Raw genomic sequence first — 20,432 nt, 5'->3', positions numbered from 1 at the left:
TTTGGCTGCAGTGCTTTGCTTTAAATAACCACTGTTTGAATAGAAAGCACACCAAATTTACATATGCTTTACATTTTCTGAAACCTACTATTCCTTATTCTTTGGTTAAAATTAATGCCAACTTTCTTGTTTTACATTCTGCCATCTCCTATCACTTCAAATTTAGTAGCAACTCTCACCATTTCCCTGAATATATTCCAGGATCCAGAGATTCCAAGACCTGCAATTCTAATATCCTCTCCTGCAGAATGGCAATGTCTACTATCCCATATGACAGTGTGTCCTAAAACAGTTATACTACTTCAGCTCTCAGAGAACACTTTATTTCTGCATGACACAGCACTGCTCCCATAGACACATTCACCATACTTAAAAGTTCTCCTACCCTCACATTGGCCCAACTTAGTGCAGAGACTTCCAGCAAATACATGAAATGTGGCAGACTCAGCACAGACAGTCACAGGGAAAAGGATCATTAGATCTCAGTAGGGGAATGCACATCACGAACAGGCTACAAATGATAGCTCATGCCAGCACTGTGCATTTTACCAGAGTTTTCATCTTGCAACAAATACAGACCTCTGTAGAAATACCTTCATTTCTGCCCACTTCAAAGGGATACAGACCACAGAAAGATCACCACTTATTTCACATACTATCCAGTCCTATTGTAAACGGTCACATTCCGTAGCAGCTATTAGAAGTCTGCACTTCTGCTTAATTTTATACTGCTAAAGCATTCTCTTTCTTTTATAGTCTCTTGACCTGATTCACTGCATTCTGCACAGAGCAATACTCAGCAATGCGGACCAGCAACAGAAATAGCAACTATGTTGTATAAACATTAAAATAAATCCACAAGTTAATATAGTAACGTGTCTGGAATCCCATCAGGAAAAAAAGAGAAAAAATAAAAGGTAGAATAAATACCAGTGCACAAATATTTTGGCTGAAAAAATTCTGGTGTGGTGGATTTATTTTATTTTCTTATTCTCCTACACTTATTTCTCCCTCTTCTGTATCATACAGCAGTGATAGTGTTAGAGCATGACATTTCCCAGGTCACATTAAACAAAGTTCCTGCCCCTTCCTTTGCTCCAGGAGCAAGGAATGTTCCCCAAGGAAGAAAGCTGTTTGCTTTGCAATCCTTGGATGCCAACAGTTCACACTGTGTAATGCATAATTCCCATACTGCTGTGATGGAAAGGAATTAAAGCTTTCACCTCTACTGTTTACTTTTGAAGATTGCAGTTTGGCTATCTGTCAGACCAGGCCTTCTCCTCTGAGAAAAGACTATCATTATTGCCTGGCAGATTTTCCTCACCAAGTTTACCCATCTGGAAGAAAGAGGCATTCCTGACACCTAAAATCACTCTCCAGTATCTTGGTCTAATAAACTTTATGTGGCAGCTTTAGCCAGCATTTCCCAAGCAATGCATTCACTGGAGAATGTTCAGTTCTGAACTGCTGGAACTCAGGCTTCACTCCATGGGGATCAAATTGAAATTTTTGGTACCATTACCGTGCACAGGCTTCCTTCAAAGAGAAGCCTAAGTTTCATAATTTTAGGTAGATGTATATACACTTTCGTCATTAAGACAGGGACATGGAAAGAACTTCCACTGCTTAAAACAAGGCTGTTTTACCTCCAGTGAAATAAAAGCTTTCACTGAACCTGTGCTTTTACAGTGCCATTTTTTCTCTGATCCTCTGCTTTCTTTGATCAATTGCATGACCCTATCTAGTCCCCATGGCTTTCAGGGAAAATTGTCCCTTTCTTTGTCCAAGCTGCCTTCTCACACTGTTCTGGCTCTTATGGAAGTTTCATTCTTCATGTCAAATTCAGCTGTTCCTGGGACTGCTCACCCTCCTCTCACTCCTCAGGGAAGGGCCAAGGCAGCTCATTAACCAAGTAACAACACACAGGCAAACATGCACAAAACCATGTTTAACTGGCCATTAAACCATTTCCACTTCATACATAAAGAATTTGCTTTCAGTTTAATCTTCTGGACAAGAAATAGAGATTCAAACTTGCTCCTCCACTTCCATTCTTTCAGCACAAAGACATCGCTGAAGAACTGCAAGTTTTCTTTCATCCACACTTTCTCTCTCAGACGTGTCTCTCTACCACCTCCCACCCCAGTCAACTTCCTTTAGCTCGGGCTGATCCCATGATCAAAACCAGTCAGTTACAAAAAAAAACATTTTTCTCCAGAGCTCACTTTTTCTTGCTCCCTTGGTTAAACCAGAAGAATACTATTCTTTTCTGCAGAATTATTTTTTTCTGCTAGGTTAGCTGCCTACAACAGCTCATCATGGAACCATGAGAGGAATAATGCTCGCACAGCGGGGGAAAAGGGGCAGAAACACATGGCCAGGCATTTATGAATACAACAGTATCACGGGACTCCTCATCTGGAGACAGGAAAATATTAAATCAACTCTGCTATGTTATAAAACCTGTATTACAGACTCTTGGCTTTGTAATTTTGCTGCAGTTCTATGCTCAGCCCTGCTCTAGACCCTAAATCTTGTACAAGAATATTGGGGGAAACAGGTTTCTCCTCCAACTTTGTTGTTTTTCTCAAGAGCTCAGATCCATTCATCTTCATGACTGCAGCTCAAAGATCAACAGGATATTCTTCCATAACTTAACACAATGCAGACTAAGAGTCGTTAGCAGAACATAAATTCATAAAATTTAAGTGAATCAACGATTTAATAGAAGATTCTTGCCATTAAAAGATGAAACAACAAGACGTTCTTCACTGTCCAGGGGTTTATTGTCTTCTTTGTTTTACTGCTCTCCCTCCACTGAGAAAGCAGCTGTACTCATGGCAAGTTAAATACTACCCCTTAGACATGGCAGATCTGATAGCTGGATGTCTCCAGAAGGCACAGGTCCCATGTCTTTCCACTTGTAGTTTCCCTTCTGCCTGTTTGTCTCAGTAGGGTGGCTGAAGGAGGTAATCCCACCACCACTCACTTTTCTCTTTCCTGTGTTAGTTTCTTGGCTGGTTAATAAACCAGTAATAACTCTCAACAATCTCAACAGCTAAGCTATAGGAATTGAATAAAGGAATAAAAGAAAATAATGTGAACCTTGCAGCTGAAAGCAGATGGGAAGGTGACTAAGCATGCCTCTTCCAGGAGCAAGTTTTCAGATTAACAGTAACATCAAGCTCCACCCTCAAGCAAGGGGTTTTTTTTTTAATCAACAGATGACTTTCTCAGGACCTAACATAAAAGGGGTCACAATGATCATCATCACGCAGCTAATAAAGTCTTCAAAAACAAACAGAAGACAGACAAAAGAAGAGTTACAGCTGGTGAGTTAGTGGGGGCACAAAATGACTCCTCTTGGTGTAAAAGCGATAGCTTGTTTCCTTCCATAGAAGAGACCAACACAGCTTGGTTGTCCATGAAAGCTGTTGCAGACAAGATGGACTGTACTGATTGCCAGCCTGGCACTCAGAAAGCATCTTAACAAACTGCTCTTCGTTCACATTCAGTGATACAAGTTTTGTTATTTTGGAATAACTAAAGCACAGGAACTTCTTTTTCCTGAGTCAGTGAAAAATTCAGCTTTGCGCGCAGGAGTACATACCACATGATAGTACAAAAAAAGACACTGCTGCATTAGTCTCATTTGTAATAGTCTCTTAAAAATCTGTATTGGCAATGTCCAGTTTGAGCTTCTCTAGCTTGAAAATATTAGAACTTTACAAGAATTCTAATTTTGTTTCCAGCTTGTTCCAATGTGCTTTCTTATCTCTGACAAGTTAAAATACATGAAGTTCTAACTGACAAATGAAAGTTTTTCCAACAAAACATTTATACTTTACACTTAGCACTCTAAATACTAGATGAAAAAGAATATATTTCTCAATACTACCTCTTAAGAGTCATCTTACGAAAGTTGGAGGCTCAGGATTGATTCCTGATCTCTCAGCTGTTTGAACATGAGGAGATGAAAATATTATGCAGTGTTGCAGTTCAATATTGATCTGCACACTGATGCAACTGCAACACTGAGCTCCCCACACAGGCTTGGTCTAGAAACTGCTAGCCACGTAAAGGTAGTGTTAAACAAGGCCCATAACCACTCCCAGCTCCAAACAGTTGGTTACAACATTCCATAGCATGAAAATCATTACAAATATTTAAATAATAAATATGTAGATTGCTCAAAAAGTAATGCATTTTATTTGTTCTCATGGAAACCACAACAAAGAGCACAACAACACTATGTGATAGGAGCAAATTCTGAGATACAAACCACTCTTTTTCAACATAGAATGATCAGCTATGTGTTTTCACCACCAGTGATCAAAAGCCTGCATGCTACACTTGTGCTTGCAGAAATCTGCACCATTGGAGGTGACCCACTGTTTCACATCTCCTATAATGATGTTGTTAATAGCAAAATGTTGCCCTCACAGTCCAACTTTCACTGTGCTCACATCCCCCGTTTGATCTCCAGAAACATTCAGCAAACATCAATGAATGTCTGTGGATGCCATTTTTTTTTTCATATAGAGGAATTCAGTGACACTGCTTTGCTTCATATGCACTCCCATGTTAGACTTTTGGTGGGAAGGTTCAACTTTTACTGCCGTATCACCAACATTTGCCTCTGACATCACCAACTGACATTGTGGAACAAGAAAATAAAATAGGAGGCATTACTTTCAGAACTGCCCTTGTACTTGAAAAATAAAGTCCACTACAGATAGGGTAGTATAGCATCACTGGCATAGTACTAATTACGAATCATCCTGGTTTCATTAGACAAGCTGTGTTTGAAGAGAAGACCAAACAAATAAACAATAACAAAACCAACAAAGATGAGTAGGCAGAAACTGAGTAACAGCTAAGCATATCAACTTCTACAGTACAAATCCTTATATCTCACAACTACACAATAGATTCAGTGTAACACCCTTAACTTTAGATCTTACCAACCAGAAGTACAGAAGAAAATATTAACTCTGCAAGTGACCTGCAGGAGAAGGGAACCTTATTTTTTGTTTCTTGGTTGCATGAGTCAACGCAGATTCTCAGATGACAGCAATTTCTTTGGAAATACATGCACCAAAGGAATGTTTGGCTTGTAAGCATAATTAAAGTTAATAATAAATAGAAAGAATCATCTAAGAAGAGATGACCAAACTAAAGGTAAAAGAATGAAAACCTTTTGAAAAATATTTCCATCAATAGACCATAAAGCTTAACACAAAGTTTCATATCCTAGAGGAACATGATGCTGGCAATACAGCGTACTGCATCATCACAAAAAGATGCACTGATATTGCTCAGGTATAACTTCAGTCTGCAAGCAATTCCTCCTTCACACTTGCAAGAATGACTGACATAGACACATATTACTCTTTTATAATGAAAGAAAAACAAAACAAGGTAGAATCAACACTTTTCTCCTATCACAAATGCAAAGTGCCAAATTCTATATGCCACAAGTTCTCAGTTAGGTAGTGGCAAGCTCCACGTTTGGACACGTACTTCACTTGCACAGGCCAGGCAGCTCAGCCATTTACAAGTCTTTTTGACTGCAACAGGGATAGAACTAGTTACTATATAAGTTCTTATGAACCCAATGACCCCTTTGAGAAGTTCATCTTTAATGCCATAGACATCTGTGAAAAGGCTTGTTTAATAAATTATGAATCTGGAAAGAGGAGAGGAGAATACTATTTCCTTAGACACCATTTTGAAACAACTCTGTTACCTGGAAATCAAAAGCAAAACAGGAGGCAAACTTTCTACAATGGCACTGTTCCCATTCTATCCAAACATGCCCACTGACATCCACTATGCTTTCTGTAGCCAATTCTGTCCCTACAACAAGCACCCAGCAAAATCCTTGGCTAAGAAAAAGAACTTTGTGCAAAATAAGCATGCATAAAACACTGGATTTTGCTGTTGTTCCACTAGCTCAACCTCTGATCCCTGCAATTTAAAAAAGAAAGTTCTCCAGTTTTCTCTTCTCTTCTAAGCCTGAACTCAGATTGCAGCAATAAGCTTTCACCAGAACCACCTTTAATTGATCAATGTACCTGCACCATACTATATCCTGTACCTCTGAAAAATAGAGTTCTTTAAATGAAAGGAATATTATGCTTGTATTTGCAAACTTACCAGTGGTCAGCCATACGTAGGGTTATAAGAATGTAATAACCTATAGTTTAGAAGCATTATAACAGCTCTTCTACTCTTATGAGCTACTTCCTAAAAATGGTACTTCTGTTGGAATACACCAGGCACGGTGTCCAGAATCAACTTGCAGCCAACCTCAGAAGAGTTTGGGATCACCCTGCCGCATTCAGCTTTCAAGTCAAAGGGTAGATTTATTTTCACTTCCACTGATGCAACCTCAGCACTGCACAAAGTTGTCTCATCTACCAATGCAACATTAGCTTTTGCGATAGACAGGAGAGCCTTCCTGAAGGTAAGGATGGAGCTCAATGGATTGGACTTTCCATACCTAATCCCAGTGGGTCATAAAATCTAGCACTGAACTAACTTTTCTACCACTCCTGTCCTAAAACATAATCATAGTCATCTTTCTCATCATTCTAGCCTTAATGAAATTTGCTACTAAAAGGATGCAGAGATGCATCAAGACCTTTAACCCACTTTACTGTAAGCAAACTCTGGCCCTAGTCTGAGTCCCATTTAAACAACAGCACGGTTAATCCATGTGAAGCAGTACAGACTGGAATCTAACAGCATTGTTGACATATAGTTCTCATCAAAACCCTGACCTTGTAGGAGTAAACTATAAACTCATCTCCTCAAACCTTCTTTCCCAGGACGCTGATTCTACCCAAGGTTGAACCATAATCATTGGTAATGGTTATGGTAACCAGTGGCAGCAAAACAGAAAATAAAAGGTATTACTTGACAAGATGCATCCTTCAAATTACCCTTTCCTACTTGGTAGGTACCCCTTGCTATACAGCATTAATATAAAGTAGCCAAAGACTCAACTTGGTAACAGAGCTACCTACATCACTCATTTGTGTCAGTGACAATCCATAGCCCAGTGTTATGTCCCCTGCATAGCAACCAGCAAGAAAATAAGATCTGCAACTCATCTTGTCTCAGTACTGTCTCCAAACATAATCCAAGCCAAAAGCATGGTCTAGTGACATTAAAATAAAAATAGGAAAGCTTTTTTGCCCATTTTGCTAATTAATATGTCAGAGCTCATAAAGAAAGACTCATCAGCTTTTCTCCAACACTGCATCATCTGAAAGAGCTGTGTCAGCAGAGACCTCAGCAGACAGTCAATACATATTAAAAGTGTTCTAAGCAATAAATCAGAAAAAAGAAAAAAAAAAAGGAAAAAAAAAAAAAACATAGCCACAAAGAATTCAGCATTCAGTTTCTGTATTCGATATAAATCAGGTTATATGTGTTGTAAAAGCAATTCTGCCATTCCCTAGCTGTCCTGTAACTACTTTTCTAAAATGCTGAAGACATGAAAAATATAGCTCATATTCACTGATTTTTTATCTTTGTGAATTTGCTCTGCACTAATATAGAGGATCCACTTGTCTGCTTCTCATTCTCACTGTTGGAGTGGTGTTTAAGAACACAGACACCCTTTTGCTAAGCACAGGAAATTTTGCAATGGAAAGAAGCTCTCCTTACATAATTTAGGAAGAGCGGGTATCTTGCACACACACTTTGTCCCAAAGTAGGCCACATCAACACAGCATTCCATTGCTTGTGCAGTGGTATTGTGGAAAGCATTTGCAACAACACTAACACCTGTAAGTCTCCCTCCTCCAAAAGGAGAGGCCACCTACAGGAGTCAGAATTCACTGAAGTGTTTCCATTGTGTTTCTGTGAAGGTAAAATACAAGAATAATTCTCCGGTCATCTTCCCATGCAATATGTTTACAGGTTCAGGGTGTGTCCACACATGCTTCTAAAATCAGATCTATTTTTTAAAGAAAAGAATATGGAACAGCTGATTGTGACTGCAATATATAAAAATACAGGAAGATGGGGCTGCACTACAGGTCCTTTCCATGCCTTGGCCTTCAGCAGTTGTGATAACACTTTACAAAATAAATACAAACTAACTCCTGAGCTTGGTAACATGTAACATGGAAGGGATACAGTAGCTACAGCAAAAGCTGGGACTAAATGCTTCAAGAGCCACTGCCTCAGAAGGAACAGAAAGATATTTCCCTAGAGAGAATTACTCATCTGTGTATTTCTTAGAATAAGTCATGTTGAAGGAGAGAAGGGATAATTGCATTGATTGTCAGGAGGTGATAATTAATTCTGTAGAGAAATATGTTTAATTTCCTGAAGTCTAGAATGGGATGGAAATTCTTCTTTATATAATGAGAAATTAAGTGTTTTGCTCCCAGCACAAGAAGCTGCAATATCTCCCTTAGAGCTTTCTTAAAAAAGGTGCCTACAGGAAGGCAGCACAATGAAAGACGTTAAAACAAGAGTTCTGCAATGCGATGGAATGCCAGAAACATACGTACATGATATAAATTCTAAAAATCAAATAGTAAAAAGAGATCAGGTAAAAAGAACTCCATTTTCTTGGACAAGTCTTTAATGGAACAATAAAAAAGCTGAAAGTGCAGCTTGATTTCTTTTCATGAAGGGATAGGAAATAGAACATAAAGGGGAAAATAATGTTTCAACAATATTTGAAGAATATTTAAAGTGGACAGAACCAGGAACATAATTTACTCTCTATCCTTCTCAAAAGCAGCTATTCCCTTTTATTCTAAAGGAGGAAAAGAAAAAGAGACAGACAAGACAATCTGTAGGAAATTTTGGCTCTTAGTTGATCTGCTGACCACTGAGATTTCAGCCTTTTAGAAATAGCTGTTAACTACATGGAAGAGGTCCACGGAAGATAAGGAGAGCAAACAAAAGTCAGTTAAACATGAATCCACGTTTTCATATAAAATTCTTAGGTGTCTTCAAACAGAACAAATTTGAAAGCCACTTTTTTTTTTTTTTTTTCAATAATCTGGAGAAATATGCAGAAGAAAGATCAAATGCTGCTAGAAGTGGTATAAAACTTTATTAAGTCAGTAATAACTGACTGACAAAGATTTCTGATCTTATAAGGATTCCTTTTAATATTCTCTGACAGCAGTAAATTCTGCTGATCTTTGGAATACTGCATGATATTGCATGTTTGTAGTAGTTTTTCGGCGTAGGATTAAAAAAAAACAAACAAACAAGGGCGACACCCTTTGCTTCTCCCCCTTGACAAGATCCCTTCTTTGAAGCCTTCACATTCCCAAAACAAAAAGTTGAAAGCTTTTTTTCTCCACAGGAGTGATAATGTTACAAGACATATGAACTAGCTCTTTATTCAGAAAGAGAATCCAAGAGGCTCACAGACTTAGGAAAGAAGCCAAAAGAATGTGAAAAGAATTTGTCTACTTTAAGTTCAGGAAAAGGTCTTCAGATAAGGAAAATCCATACCAGAGAACTACAAGATAACAAAACCAAAGGAGGACACCCAGTTGTACAGGGAAGGAATACCATAAACAACCAGGAATCTCATAGCTGACCTTCCTTCACACAAACTCTGCTTTTTAGTTCCGTCAAGAAGGGTGGAAAAAGTCAACGTGCAATCATGCAGCAAAGGGGCAGCCAGAAACTTCAGGCCTTCCTAACATTAAAAAGAGATCACTGAATAACTTGAGTTTTCTACAAAGTTTTCAAGGTTTCTCATGTCAGCTTATCTATGCCTTGTGAAAAATTACAATCTTACAGCATTTCCTTAGAAGTTCTTATAGTGTAAGAACTGAAAGCTGTACTGTACTATGGTGTGCTTTGTGCAAATTGTTTAATAAGTGGTAACAGTAATGACAACATTACATACAATTTTTTTTTCATGCAATGGCCAGAATAGCTTTTTCTACTGCAAAAGCATGATGGAAGAAAAAACTCTGACATCCTTTTTGTTTGTTTGTTTTTTGAACTATAGATTTTTTTTTTTATGTTATCTTCAATAATTCTGATACTGGAACTGAAACTCAGAGCAAGGAGAAAAATAAAAACTTATGTTATTCAAAGTTTCTATTGTTTAAGCCCCCATCTTTGGAGGGGAACCCTCATTTCTTCAGCTGAAAAAGAAGAGGTAAATCTCTTCCTGCAGGTGACTAAGCTACATATACTGCTCGGCAAAGAACAATATCTAATACATCTCTGCACAAGCCAGAATTAGGGAATACAAAGTAATGCCTTAACTTGCAACCTATTTAGGCACTTCAGTTTCTGTAGACTGACTTAATTTACTGGCCATACTGCTTTCAGGTTGCTTGCTCATCCTCCAAAATAGAAGAACTTTTTACCTGATCTGTGTCCAGACAAGGAACCAACTTTGCTTTCATCTGCCACTGTAGGAATAAAAGAAAAGACACAAAGATCAGAAACTTATTTAAATTCACACATCTTTGAAGTACTGTCAAATTATTTCAGATGCACAGCAACCTAAATCTTTAAAAAATAATAATTTGTAAAAATCCTTTTTTTTTTTTTTTTTCCCTCCTACCCTAATCCACCTGGGGCACTTCAAAGTCCAAAAACTTGAATCAAAGCTTACTGAAACCAATAAAAGGACTGTTAGCAGTCCTTGTTGGTTACAGATCAGGACCCCAGCACTTACATGCTCAAAACTGAGTTGTCAGAAGAGCAATTGCATTTGTAAATAACTCATCTTGTGAGACAAATTACAGGGCATAGGAGAGTTGTAACATTTTCAGATCAAAGACCTCAATTGGTAAAAAGAATCCAGATGTGGAAATCTTCTCATGTGCAAGACATCTCATTGACTCATAGGACCCTCTGCAGACAATGAGGTCTCCAGAAAGATTATCTTTCTGATAGCTTGTACTTTTTTCATGATAGGATTTATTTTTCAGTTAATCGTACCGTGTAGAACTTCACAACATTTTATAAAGACAGATGTTTACAGCAGTAACAGTTTGCAGACAGACTAGTGGAGGAACAATTTCTGAATGTAACAAAAATTGTCATTTCTACTGTACTTCAGTTTATTATCATGTATCTCATGGAAATAATTAAAACACTGTCCCAGGGGGTTCACTGGAAGAACCAATCACTATTACTTAAAATGAATTCTATGCAAAGAAATGGTTCTAATGTCATGTTAGGGATGATAAAAAAAGCACAGGAAATGAATGTTAGGCTTCAAAGCTTATCCTTCAACTCTGTCTGCCCAAGCACTCCCTTATATTATACCTTAAAACGTGATTTCTTTATATGATATAATAAATTGTCAAGTCATACTCAAACCACTATAAATGTGAACTTACACATTCTTTATATAGTGATCACCATAAAAAGTTTGCAGACAGGGTTATATGCAGCAGTACAGGAGGATGTCATTTTCTACCCAGGGAAAAGCTTTGCAGTTATTGACATTTAGCAGCTATTACCAGGAAGATAATTATAGAAAATGTTCTCTTAGACTGCCCTCCCCAATTCACTTTTAGAAATGCTTTTTACCCCAAAACCAGCTCCAGATTTGGGTCTGGAATCGTGAATCAACACCTGACTGTTGTTTCTCATTTCCAACTTTCTAAACTGATTGTCAAACAGTTCCCATCACTAAAATTAACACTTTTAAATGATGCTGTGAGATGCAGATGCAAATAAAGTAAAACTAACAACTATTTGCAGTGTTATGCAGAGATACTGAAAGACAAAACAGTGAGAATAGTCAAAATTAAAGGCAGTTCTGTACTCCTTATCCTTTAACTTGTAAGTTTTTCTAGTCCCCAGAAATGATGGTAACTATCTACCTTCTTGCTATACTATTTAGCTGATCCCACAACTCAAAATGACCAGACAAGGATTTCTGATAATGACAGATACAACTATTTTTCTTCCTCTCTCCCCCACAATTTACCTATGAGGAGAATGCTACCATGGAAAAATATTGTCCCAAAGGCTAATGCTTTGTCAGGTTAAGGTTGTATGAAAAGAGGGGATTATAATGGAAACTGATAAGCAACTTTAATTATAGCAGTCACTAATAGCAATCACTGTAACAAATGATAATTATTTGGGGTAGACTACGTTACACTACATAGGAGCTTGAAAAATAATAGATCCTAAAGCTCATAGCATTTCTTAAAACCATGCTGATGCCTGGCCCTGACTGAAACTAAGTTTTGTTATTAAAAGGAGTAAAACCATTTGAATTAATCATACTTTACAGACCAGCTTCACATACAAAAATTAGATTTTAATACTGGAGGGAAAGAAGAAAGAATAAAGTGATTAGGAAATGAAAAATAATCCTACCAGAAAACAAGGTTAGCATTATGCATTTAGACAAACACACAAACTGGGGGGAAGAAAAAATTAAAGATTTATATCAATTTGTGCAAAATGTCTGCCTTTCCACATTTTTCATTTCATGAGGTATTAAGCCTAGGCAGTAACTTGGAGAGTGTCCACCTCTCATTAGAAGGAGTGGCACAGACATGTCTACTGTTTGAGAATTCCACTCATTAGCATCCCTTTTCCTTAGGGAACAAACAGAAGATGACAGAAAAAAAGGAAAGGCTAACAGGAGATAAATACTTATTTCCTTCAACTACTTTATGCATGCAGAAGTTGACATTTTGGTAACTGGAGATTTTATTTAGTAAGCGTGAGATCCTATTCCACAAAACAGCATTTTTGAGCACTCAGAACTGATGCAATTAGTCAGTTACAAAAGAAGTAATATTTCTCTAGCTGTCCTTATTGGCTATGGAAAAAAGTAAGAGCTAAATAGAAATATATTTTTTAAGATCACACTGGTGATGGTTTATATTTGCAGAAAGCCACCTAAAAGATTTTAAAGAGGCAAAATATACTGTCTGGTCTCAATATTCAAGTAAAAAAAAATATTTCTTATTGCAACATCAAAAAGCAATTACATTGCAACTAACTGAAAAATTTCAGCTTAAGAGGATCACACTCAGGAATGCTCAGTGTCTGACTGGCATGCATCAAAAAGACATTTACAAAAAAATTTCAAATGCAACTATTTTTATGGTAATACTCTAAACACTAAGTATTCTTGAGCTAGAATTGCTGCACACAGTACGCTAAAAATATCAGGGAAAGATCAGTGCAAGTTAGTATATACACTCACAAAGAATTCTCTTTAAATGGTAAATCAAACACTTAACATTTTTGAAATGTCCCCGAACTCCAGGGGATGTTAGTTCATGAAGTTAACAGTGTTTGGGACCATAAAACACACTAGTTCATGTAAACCCAACATCTACAATTTAAGGAGCTGCACTGCCATCACAGAAGCCAGTTACATACTCATTGCCAGTACTTTAAGTAATTACTGGAATGAGAGTGATCAAAGTTCTACAGCTATTTAAGAAAAGCATGTACATCTGGGGGACCAGCAAGACTGTAGATTATATAAAATAGAACATTACTAAGACAAACAAATGCCAACCACCAAAACAAAAGGTTAAAAATCAAGCAAACTGTAAGTTGGGAATATTCAATTGTATTAGAATTTCCAATGGTAATTTTCTAGAAGGCTATTTTGCTTTAAGAAATCAGGCAGCATTGTTCAGCAGCAGTAAAAGCAACCACAAAACATCCATACTCTCCTGTATAATCCTTTGGTTGCCATTTCTGTGCCCCACTTAAGATAACCAATGTAACCATTTTATTTCAATTGTCATGACTGTCAATGGTTTACTACACAACAAATCTTGTGTGTTGCCTCCAAAAGAGTTTGCATCTAAATACAGCCCAAGCTGAAAGGTCATACTACTTCAAAACTATTGTTAAGGCAAGTACAAAGAAATGCTGCAGCCAGCTGTGCTAATAAATTTTCTTCCTTTTTTACAATCATTGTACAATTATACTATTTATCCCCCAAACTAGGAGTCACTGCTATTCACAAGATGCAAGGTAACACTCTTCAACTCAGTGTCTTTTTTGAATGATTTTCCACATTGTCCAGTAGCAACTTAAATCCTCTAATGAGTGGAAGTTAACTTGCATTTCTAAAATTTCTGCTGGACAAACAAACAGATGCTTTTGAAAGTGAACTGTAGTTCTACACTCAGAAAAGAAGCAAACAAAGACTAAAATTACAATAAATGGGAAATAAGAGTGCCTGAAACAAATTTCCTGGAGAATAAATTTCCATTATCAGTTGGTTGGGAGCCCAATACAAAATTTCTTACAGTTAATTAACAATTGACATATTCCCAAATCACATATACAAATGGTGCTTCTGTGCTTTTTAGAATCTGTCAGTTTCTATGGTATAAACAACATTAGAAAATAAAGGAAGGTGACAAATTGGTCACTTTTTTTTTTCTGTGGACTGTATCTGTATCCAGCCCTTTCAGCATAATGAAGGCACTGCATCATCAATTAATTTTAGTCAATGATAGTGCCAATGACATAATTCTACTGCCATATTTATTTCCTTGGTGAAGTGTTTCCCCTTCTAGGAGTGGCATAAATTAATCACAGAGAATGTGTCAAATGCTGGCTTACAACCACCACTTAAAATATGCTGTTGGCTGTTATATATACAAAGACCACAGACTTTTATACTACGATCTACTGGACCGACAAAATGAGCATATTATGAAGGAGAAACTTGCATAGTCTTAAAATCTTTTCCTTTTACAATTTCCTCTACCTTCTCCTAGCGATGGCAAAACTTTACAGAGCCTTCCCCATCTGTCCCATAGGACTCCTTTCAGTACAGGAAGGCTGCAATGAGGTCTGCCTGGAGACAAACAGTGACTCCTTCAGCCTATCCTTATAGTAGAGGTGCTTCAGCCCTCTGAGCATCCTTGTGGCCTCCTCTGGATCTGCTCTAAGAGGTGAAATTGCCCCAGCCTCAGTGTACAACCTTGCAACTTGGTCTTGGTGAACTTCATGAGTTTTGCATGGGCTCAGTTTTCAAGCCTGTCCAGGTCCCTCTGGATGTTGTTCCTTCCCTTTAGAGTGTCAGCTGCACCACTCAGCTTGCTGACATCCACAGACTTGCTGAAGGTTCATTCAATTCCACTGTCCATGTTAACACTGAAAATATTAGGCAGTGCTGGTCCCAGTGAGGAGCCCTGATGGACACTGCTCATCTCTGGTCTCCACCTGGTACATCAGCGCACAGAAATGAAAATACAAACATCTAAGTTTGTTCTCTCTACTCTGTGTTGTTTAAGAACCATCAGTACAGTTGATGCTGGACACCAGACACACGTATCTTTAAATGGAAATTTTTCTATTTTCAGAAAATAGTGTTCTACAATTTCACTGCCAGCATGATACAAATCTATTCACTTTCTTGCAGTAGCACAAGAACCCCTTATTCTTGAAGGTTACATTGCTAATTGAGGCCACCACTGCTTCTTTTACACTTCTGTTGTCTTCTCTAATCTTCTCTCACCTCTGTTCAAGTTAAACTGTACAGGGCTGAATTTGATCCAGCTCCCCCACTACAGTTCTTCCACACATCATTAACACTTCTACATTCCTTGGGCTAAATCACAAATTCCTAATCTAATCTGTCATTCACTTGTTGAGAACATTGATAGGGAACAGATTTAAAACAAAGTGTTCTTAAATCTGACTTGAAATTATGACTTCATTATTATCTGTACTTTCTCTCATAGTAACTATACACTAACTTAATTGCTATTTTCTCCCCATAACATTTCAATCATACGAGTACCTTAAAATACCAACCCATTAAGACTAAAGTTCTGTAAGAAACTACCACTATAAGCACGTTACCATTTTCTCAGCTCTAACACCAGCACATCTGACATTTCCATTCAGCTCCACAGCAAATTTTCTTGAATTCAAAGAGGTTTCTACAAAACCAGCCAAAAAACCCAAATATTCCAACTTGTCCGTGTATGCCCTCATACCACAATTCACCTTCCCCTCAAACGTGTCAACAGAGATTTAGTGCTAAACTGAGTAACAGAAATGATCTTGCTGAAAGTCTTTCTTATCATATAGAATATAATAATCTCATTTTCAATTTAGCCTCACAGTGTCCTTATTACTTAATAACTTTTTGTTTAATTTCCTACTTGCAGATCTCAGAAGCTGAAATTAGAAAGTTATATAAACTAAGAAAACTATGTCATGTTCATTTCTAGAAATTTATTCTGCAAGGTAGTCTCAGAAAATATATATCTATTCCAATCTCAGAAAATACCAACCTGGCAGTACTATAAAGCTGATGATGATGTGAGCTAGACAAGCTTCTGAAGTATTTTCTACCCCTTGATCCCCAAAACAACCACAGCCATACATATCATCGGTTTTTCCAAACTTAAGACATTCTCATTTCTAAAAAGTCCTTCTCTTCAAGAGAGGATTGTTAAACTATCATTATAGTTCGAGAACACTGAAAAGCCTTTTCAAATTCCGACCCATCTTCTCAACAGCGATGTTCCTATGAACCTACCTAACTTCAAAATGCAGTTTTAAATCTGGTTTCATATATAAAGCCTGGTTAAAAAAAATTATGGTTTAAAAATAGCAGAACACTTCTGGGGACATCCAAAAAGTATTCTTTCAGTTGCATGAGAATCAAATCACTGCTTTAAGAGGAGAGCAAATTCCATTAGTTCTGCTTAGCTCTCATTTGGTTATCTTTTGAGATATTTGTTACAATATCCAAATTTGCAGACAGAATAGGGATAACCCAGTTTGGAGCCAATCACAAAGGTAACAGATAACAGTATCAATTGCATTACCTCCATCCTTCTACAAGCATTAGTTTATCTTTATTTTGAGGTGTAATAAAAGCATGAACTCTGATCTAACGTACCCCTTCATAAACAAAGGAGTGAGCATATACTTAAATAGTGGTTTTATGGCAGAAACTTCATACCTCACATATTGCATATTCACTTAATAATTATTCTCAAATATACAAATGAAGTTGGCTGATATATTCAATAAATACATTCCAAGGTCAAATTCTGTTTTAGCAAATAATATTTAACTCACACTTAAAATCAAGTAAAGGATATTTCCCCTTCTTCAGGCTTTAGAGCTTAATCAGTTAAGGCCTATGGGTTTTTGTTCTGTAGGGGGAGAGGAAGAGAGAGTACCTTGGGATAGTGGTCATAGGTCGTTATATCTACATCTTTAAATAGAAATCTACAAAGCAGTTTGTCTGAATTGATACAAAATTGCTATATTCTCATATGATTCAATTTCATGCTGCTTCAGGTTAAAACAAGCCATACTTCCATGTTTTTGAATAAAATTCCCATGGCTACATTTATATTTCTGCATAGCCTAAATCAATCCTGTGCATAAAGATTTATGTAAAATAAAAGTGCTGGAGATAAAATAAAATATTCTTGCCTTCCTTTTTCTCTTCTTTTTTTCTTTTAGTACAACACAATAAAAATCCATATTGCTCTTTTGTATCTTTTGTAATATAGTTAAAAGAAAGAAAAAACACGACTGAAAATGAATTCTGATGAACTGTTACACAGAAGTTATTTTATAGAAAATCATGCTAATATGTGGGAAAATCTGCATGTATAGAAGGAAAAAAATGATTCTTCCAATGACATGCATAGAAGACATAAATTTCTTCATTTTTATCTGCAAATAAATAAATAAATAAAGTGCCACTTATTCTTGAAGTGAGAAGGCACAACACCAGATTTATTTCCAGCATTTCTGAATTTGTTTTGCTAGTTCTTAACACGGTGCTACAAGCACAGGTCCAGACGTGGCAAGCAGTCTAAATCTAAATAGTGCAAGCAAGCAATCCAAGTCAGACATTGGCTGCACAAATTCTTGAAATCATGGTAAAAGGACACTTCTTTTCCTTGTTAATGTATTCAAGCACTGTCATCCATAAGAAATTATGCAACCAAGTGGACATTTCAAGTGCCATGATTAATAAAAGGAAATGTGTGGTGGTGCTGTTTTGTCACCAGTTCAAAACAAAAGTAGAGAAAAAGTATACCGTAGGACACAGGATATGAACTCTACCAGTAACCTAGAAAGTACTGCCATTATTTTAACACAGCAGCAGGGAAGCACATTAGGACTTACAGCTGAGATAGAACTAAACTGTATCCTAACATTCTGAATGAAGCAGTAAGTTTTAAGAAGCCTTTGACCGCTACCTCAACAATGGATGCTAAAGCAGTGATCAAGGCACACTGCAAACATTTCAGCTGCCCTCATACACCTGGTACAAAGACATCTATACAGAGTTAGATAGAATTTTCTGCACATACCTGCAAAACTGAAGAAAACACCACAGGACCACTACAGTTGCTTTTTTTTTTTTTTTTTAAAGATATTCTACAACAGTATCTCACACATACTACTGATTCAGTTTTTAAACTGTATTCAAGCAAAACCTGACTCATCTACAGTGAAACGGAGACTTATCAAATACACATGCTCAAGACACTGCCATTTTTTATGTATGCCAGTTCATACAACTCACAACACACACACAAGCCCTCCCTGAACAATAAAGTGACAGTGGTTCATGTCTTCTCCTTCCCAGCTGTCCATTCCACAACACAGAAACATATAATCAGTCAACAAACTAAACTGTTTCTTCCTACTACCAATTAACTTACAGCTCTGGCTGTACATGCCACATAGCTTTCATTGTAAGATTTGCTATGTGGAATGAAGACCCTGTGTGTTAACAGTACATCCTTTGTTATCAAATCTGCTACAAAGTTTCTTTGGGCTACCAACAAGTAATTCTCACAACCTACAACTCTGGATCTGAAAAATAAAGACAGTAGCTCTTGCAGCACTTCCCACCTATTCTTGTGCTGGCAAGCATCACACTGAAATCCATAACGGGTACTCAGCAGCAAAGTTCGGATGAGAACGATGATGTCACTATGCGTGACAACCGTAGTTAAATAATATGAGAAATATTAAAGTAAACTATTAACTTCCTCCTACAAAAGTACACTTTGGAGTATACAATACATGAATGCTCTATTTGGAAGCAAAGTTTTAGGTACCAAATTAATGAAATTTTAATTGCATGATTAGTGTCGATATTGCAGTTATTTAACTCAGATTTTCTTGTTTTTCTTCCTTTCACCTTTCCAGCCAAAACCTTCCAATTTAAATCTTTTATAAAGTAGAAAACAGAATACATTGGTTCAACACTTGCTAAAGAATGTCTGTAAATGTCCTAGCTTCATCTTACTAGCAAGTGGAAATACTTAAGTTTCTTTCTCAGGCCTTTTTCCCAGTCCTAACAAAATGACTAAAATCGGGCACATTTCCTTACTAAAACTGGAATTAACTTTTTTTGTTAAACAAATAAACCAACAAACCCTTCACATGTGCAGTTGCATCATATTCTTCTTCCTCCAGCTCTTTAAATAATTGTGTCAGGTTTACCTTCAGAATACACACGTCTATCACATCACCAAGAACAAGGAGGATAAAACTTTAATGTTTCCAACCAGAGTGATCATATCTCCCTTTGGTTTTACTTGCATTTTCAACAATTGTCTTCAGCAACAACAGTTATTATTATTACTATTTTTTTCAATATTAAGGACATCTACTCACCCATTTTTATTATTTAACCACTATGATTTAGTGAATTATACACATTTTTAAAGCACCACTTGTGTGCATCAAAAGCAGATTGTTTATACTGCTTTGAATCTTGCAATATAAACAAACACTGAACTGGGGAAAAGGAAGTGCAAATTACCTGGGAGTTCAGAACATGCTCTCAAGCACATTCTCATTGCCTAATATTATATTGCTGCTTACAAGCATTTTTTCTAACGACTTCTTTGGGAGCTGAAAATGAGTCAAAAAAAGACTCTGTAAAGTTGAACACTATGTTTTCTACCTTCTAAAATCACAGAATTGTAGGGGTTGGAAGGGACCTCTGAAGATCAGTTATTTCACCTCCCTGCTAAAGTAGGTTTCCTACAGTAGAGTTTGCACAGGAAAGCATCCAGGTGCTGACTACATGAAGTAAAGTAGTCAGGTCTATAAACCCATTTCTTTCTTCATTATGTGCACTCACATTAAACATTAAGAAGAAAAAAACCTTTTCTTTTATGTTTGTTTGTTTTTTTTTAAAGAAATCCATCTAATGTATTCTCGTTTATCAAAAGGGTAGAAAAGAATTGCAAAAGAACGCATCTCTGGCCAGGTCATGCAGTATATTTAAAACTGAAATGTTTTGTTGTTGTTGTTGTTTTTTAAACTTCCTTAAATTATCCTTACCATGTATTAGCAAATGTTTCAGTTTCTTAACAATCCATTATGGAAGCACATACATTTAATAGTACATTAAAATAGCATTACAGTATTAAGACAGTAAAAATCAACAATACAAGAACTAAGACCAAATT

General features: G+C 36.8%; 1 protein-coding gene across 1 annotated transcript in view; it reads right to left on the bottom strand.

Moving 5' to 3' along the window:
* Positions 1-20,432, bottom strand: part of PARD3B (par-3 family cell polarity regulator beta) — a 359,707-nt gene that overhangs the window by 152,066 nt on the left and 187,209 nt on the right. The window contains exon 16 of the mRNA XM_065750387.1: positions 10,371-10,415. Coding sequence (XP_065606459.1) covers positions 10,371-10,415 — 45 coding nt within the window. The remainder of the gene's footprint in view (positions 1-10,370; positions 10,416-20,432) is intronic.

This window comes from Cyrtonyx montezumae, unplaced genomic scaffold (genome assembly GCF_038088225.1).
Source record: "Cyrtonyx montezumae isolate F1298 unplaced genomic scaffold, pur_monq_1.0 scaffold_7, whole genome shotgun sequence".
Classification (NCBI taxonomy): Eukaryota; Metazoa; Chordata; class Aves; order Galliformes; family Odontophoridae; genus Cyrtonyx; species Cyrtonyx montezumae.
Note: the sequence above shows the minus strand (reverse complement) of the source record. Positions and strands in the feature narration are given on the sequence as shown.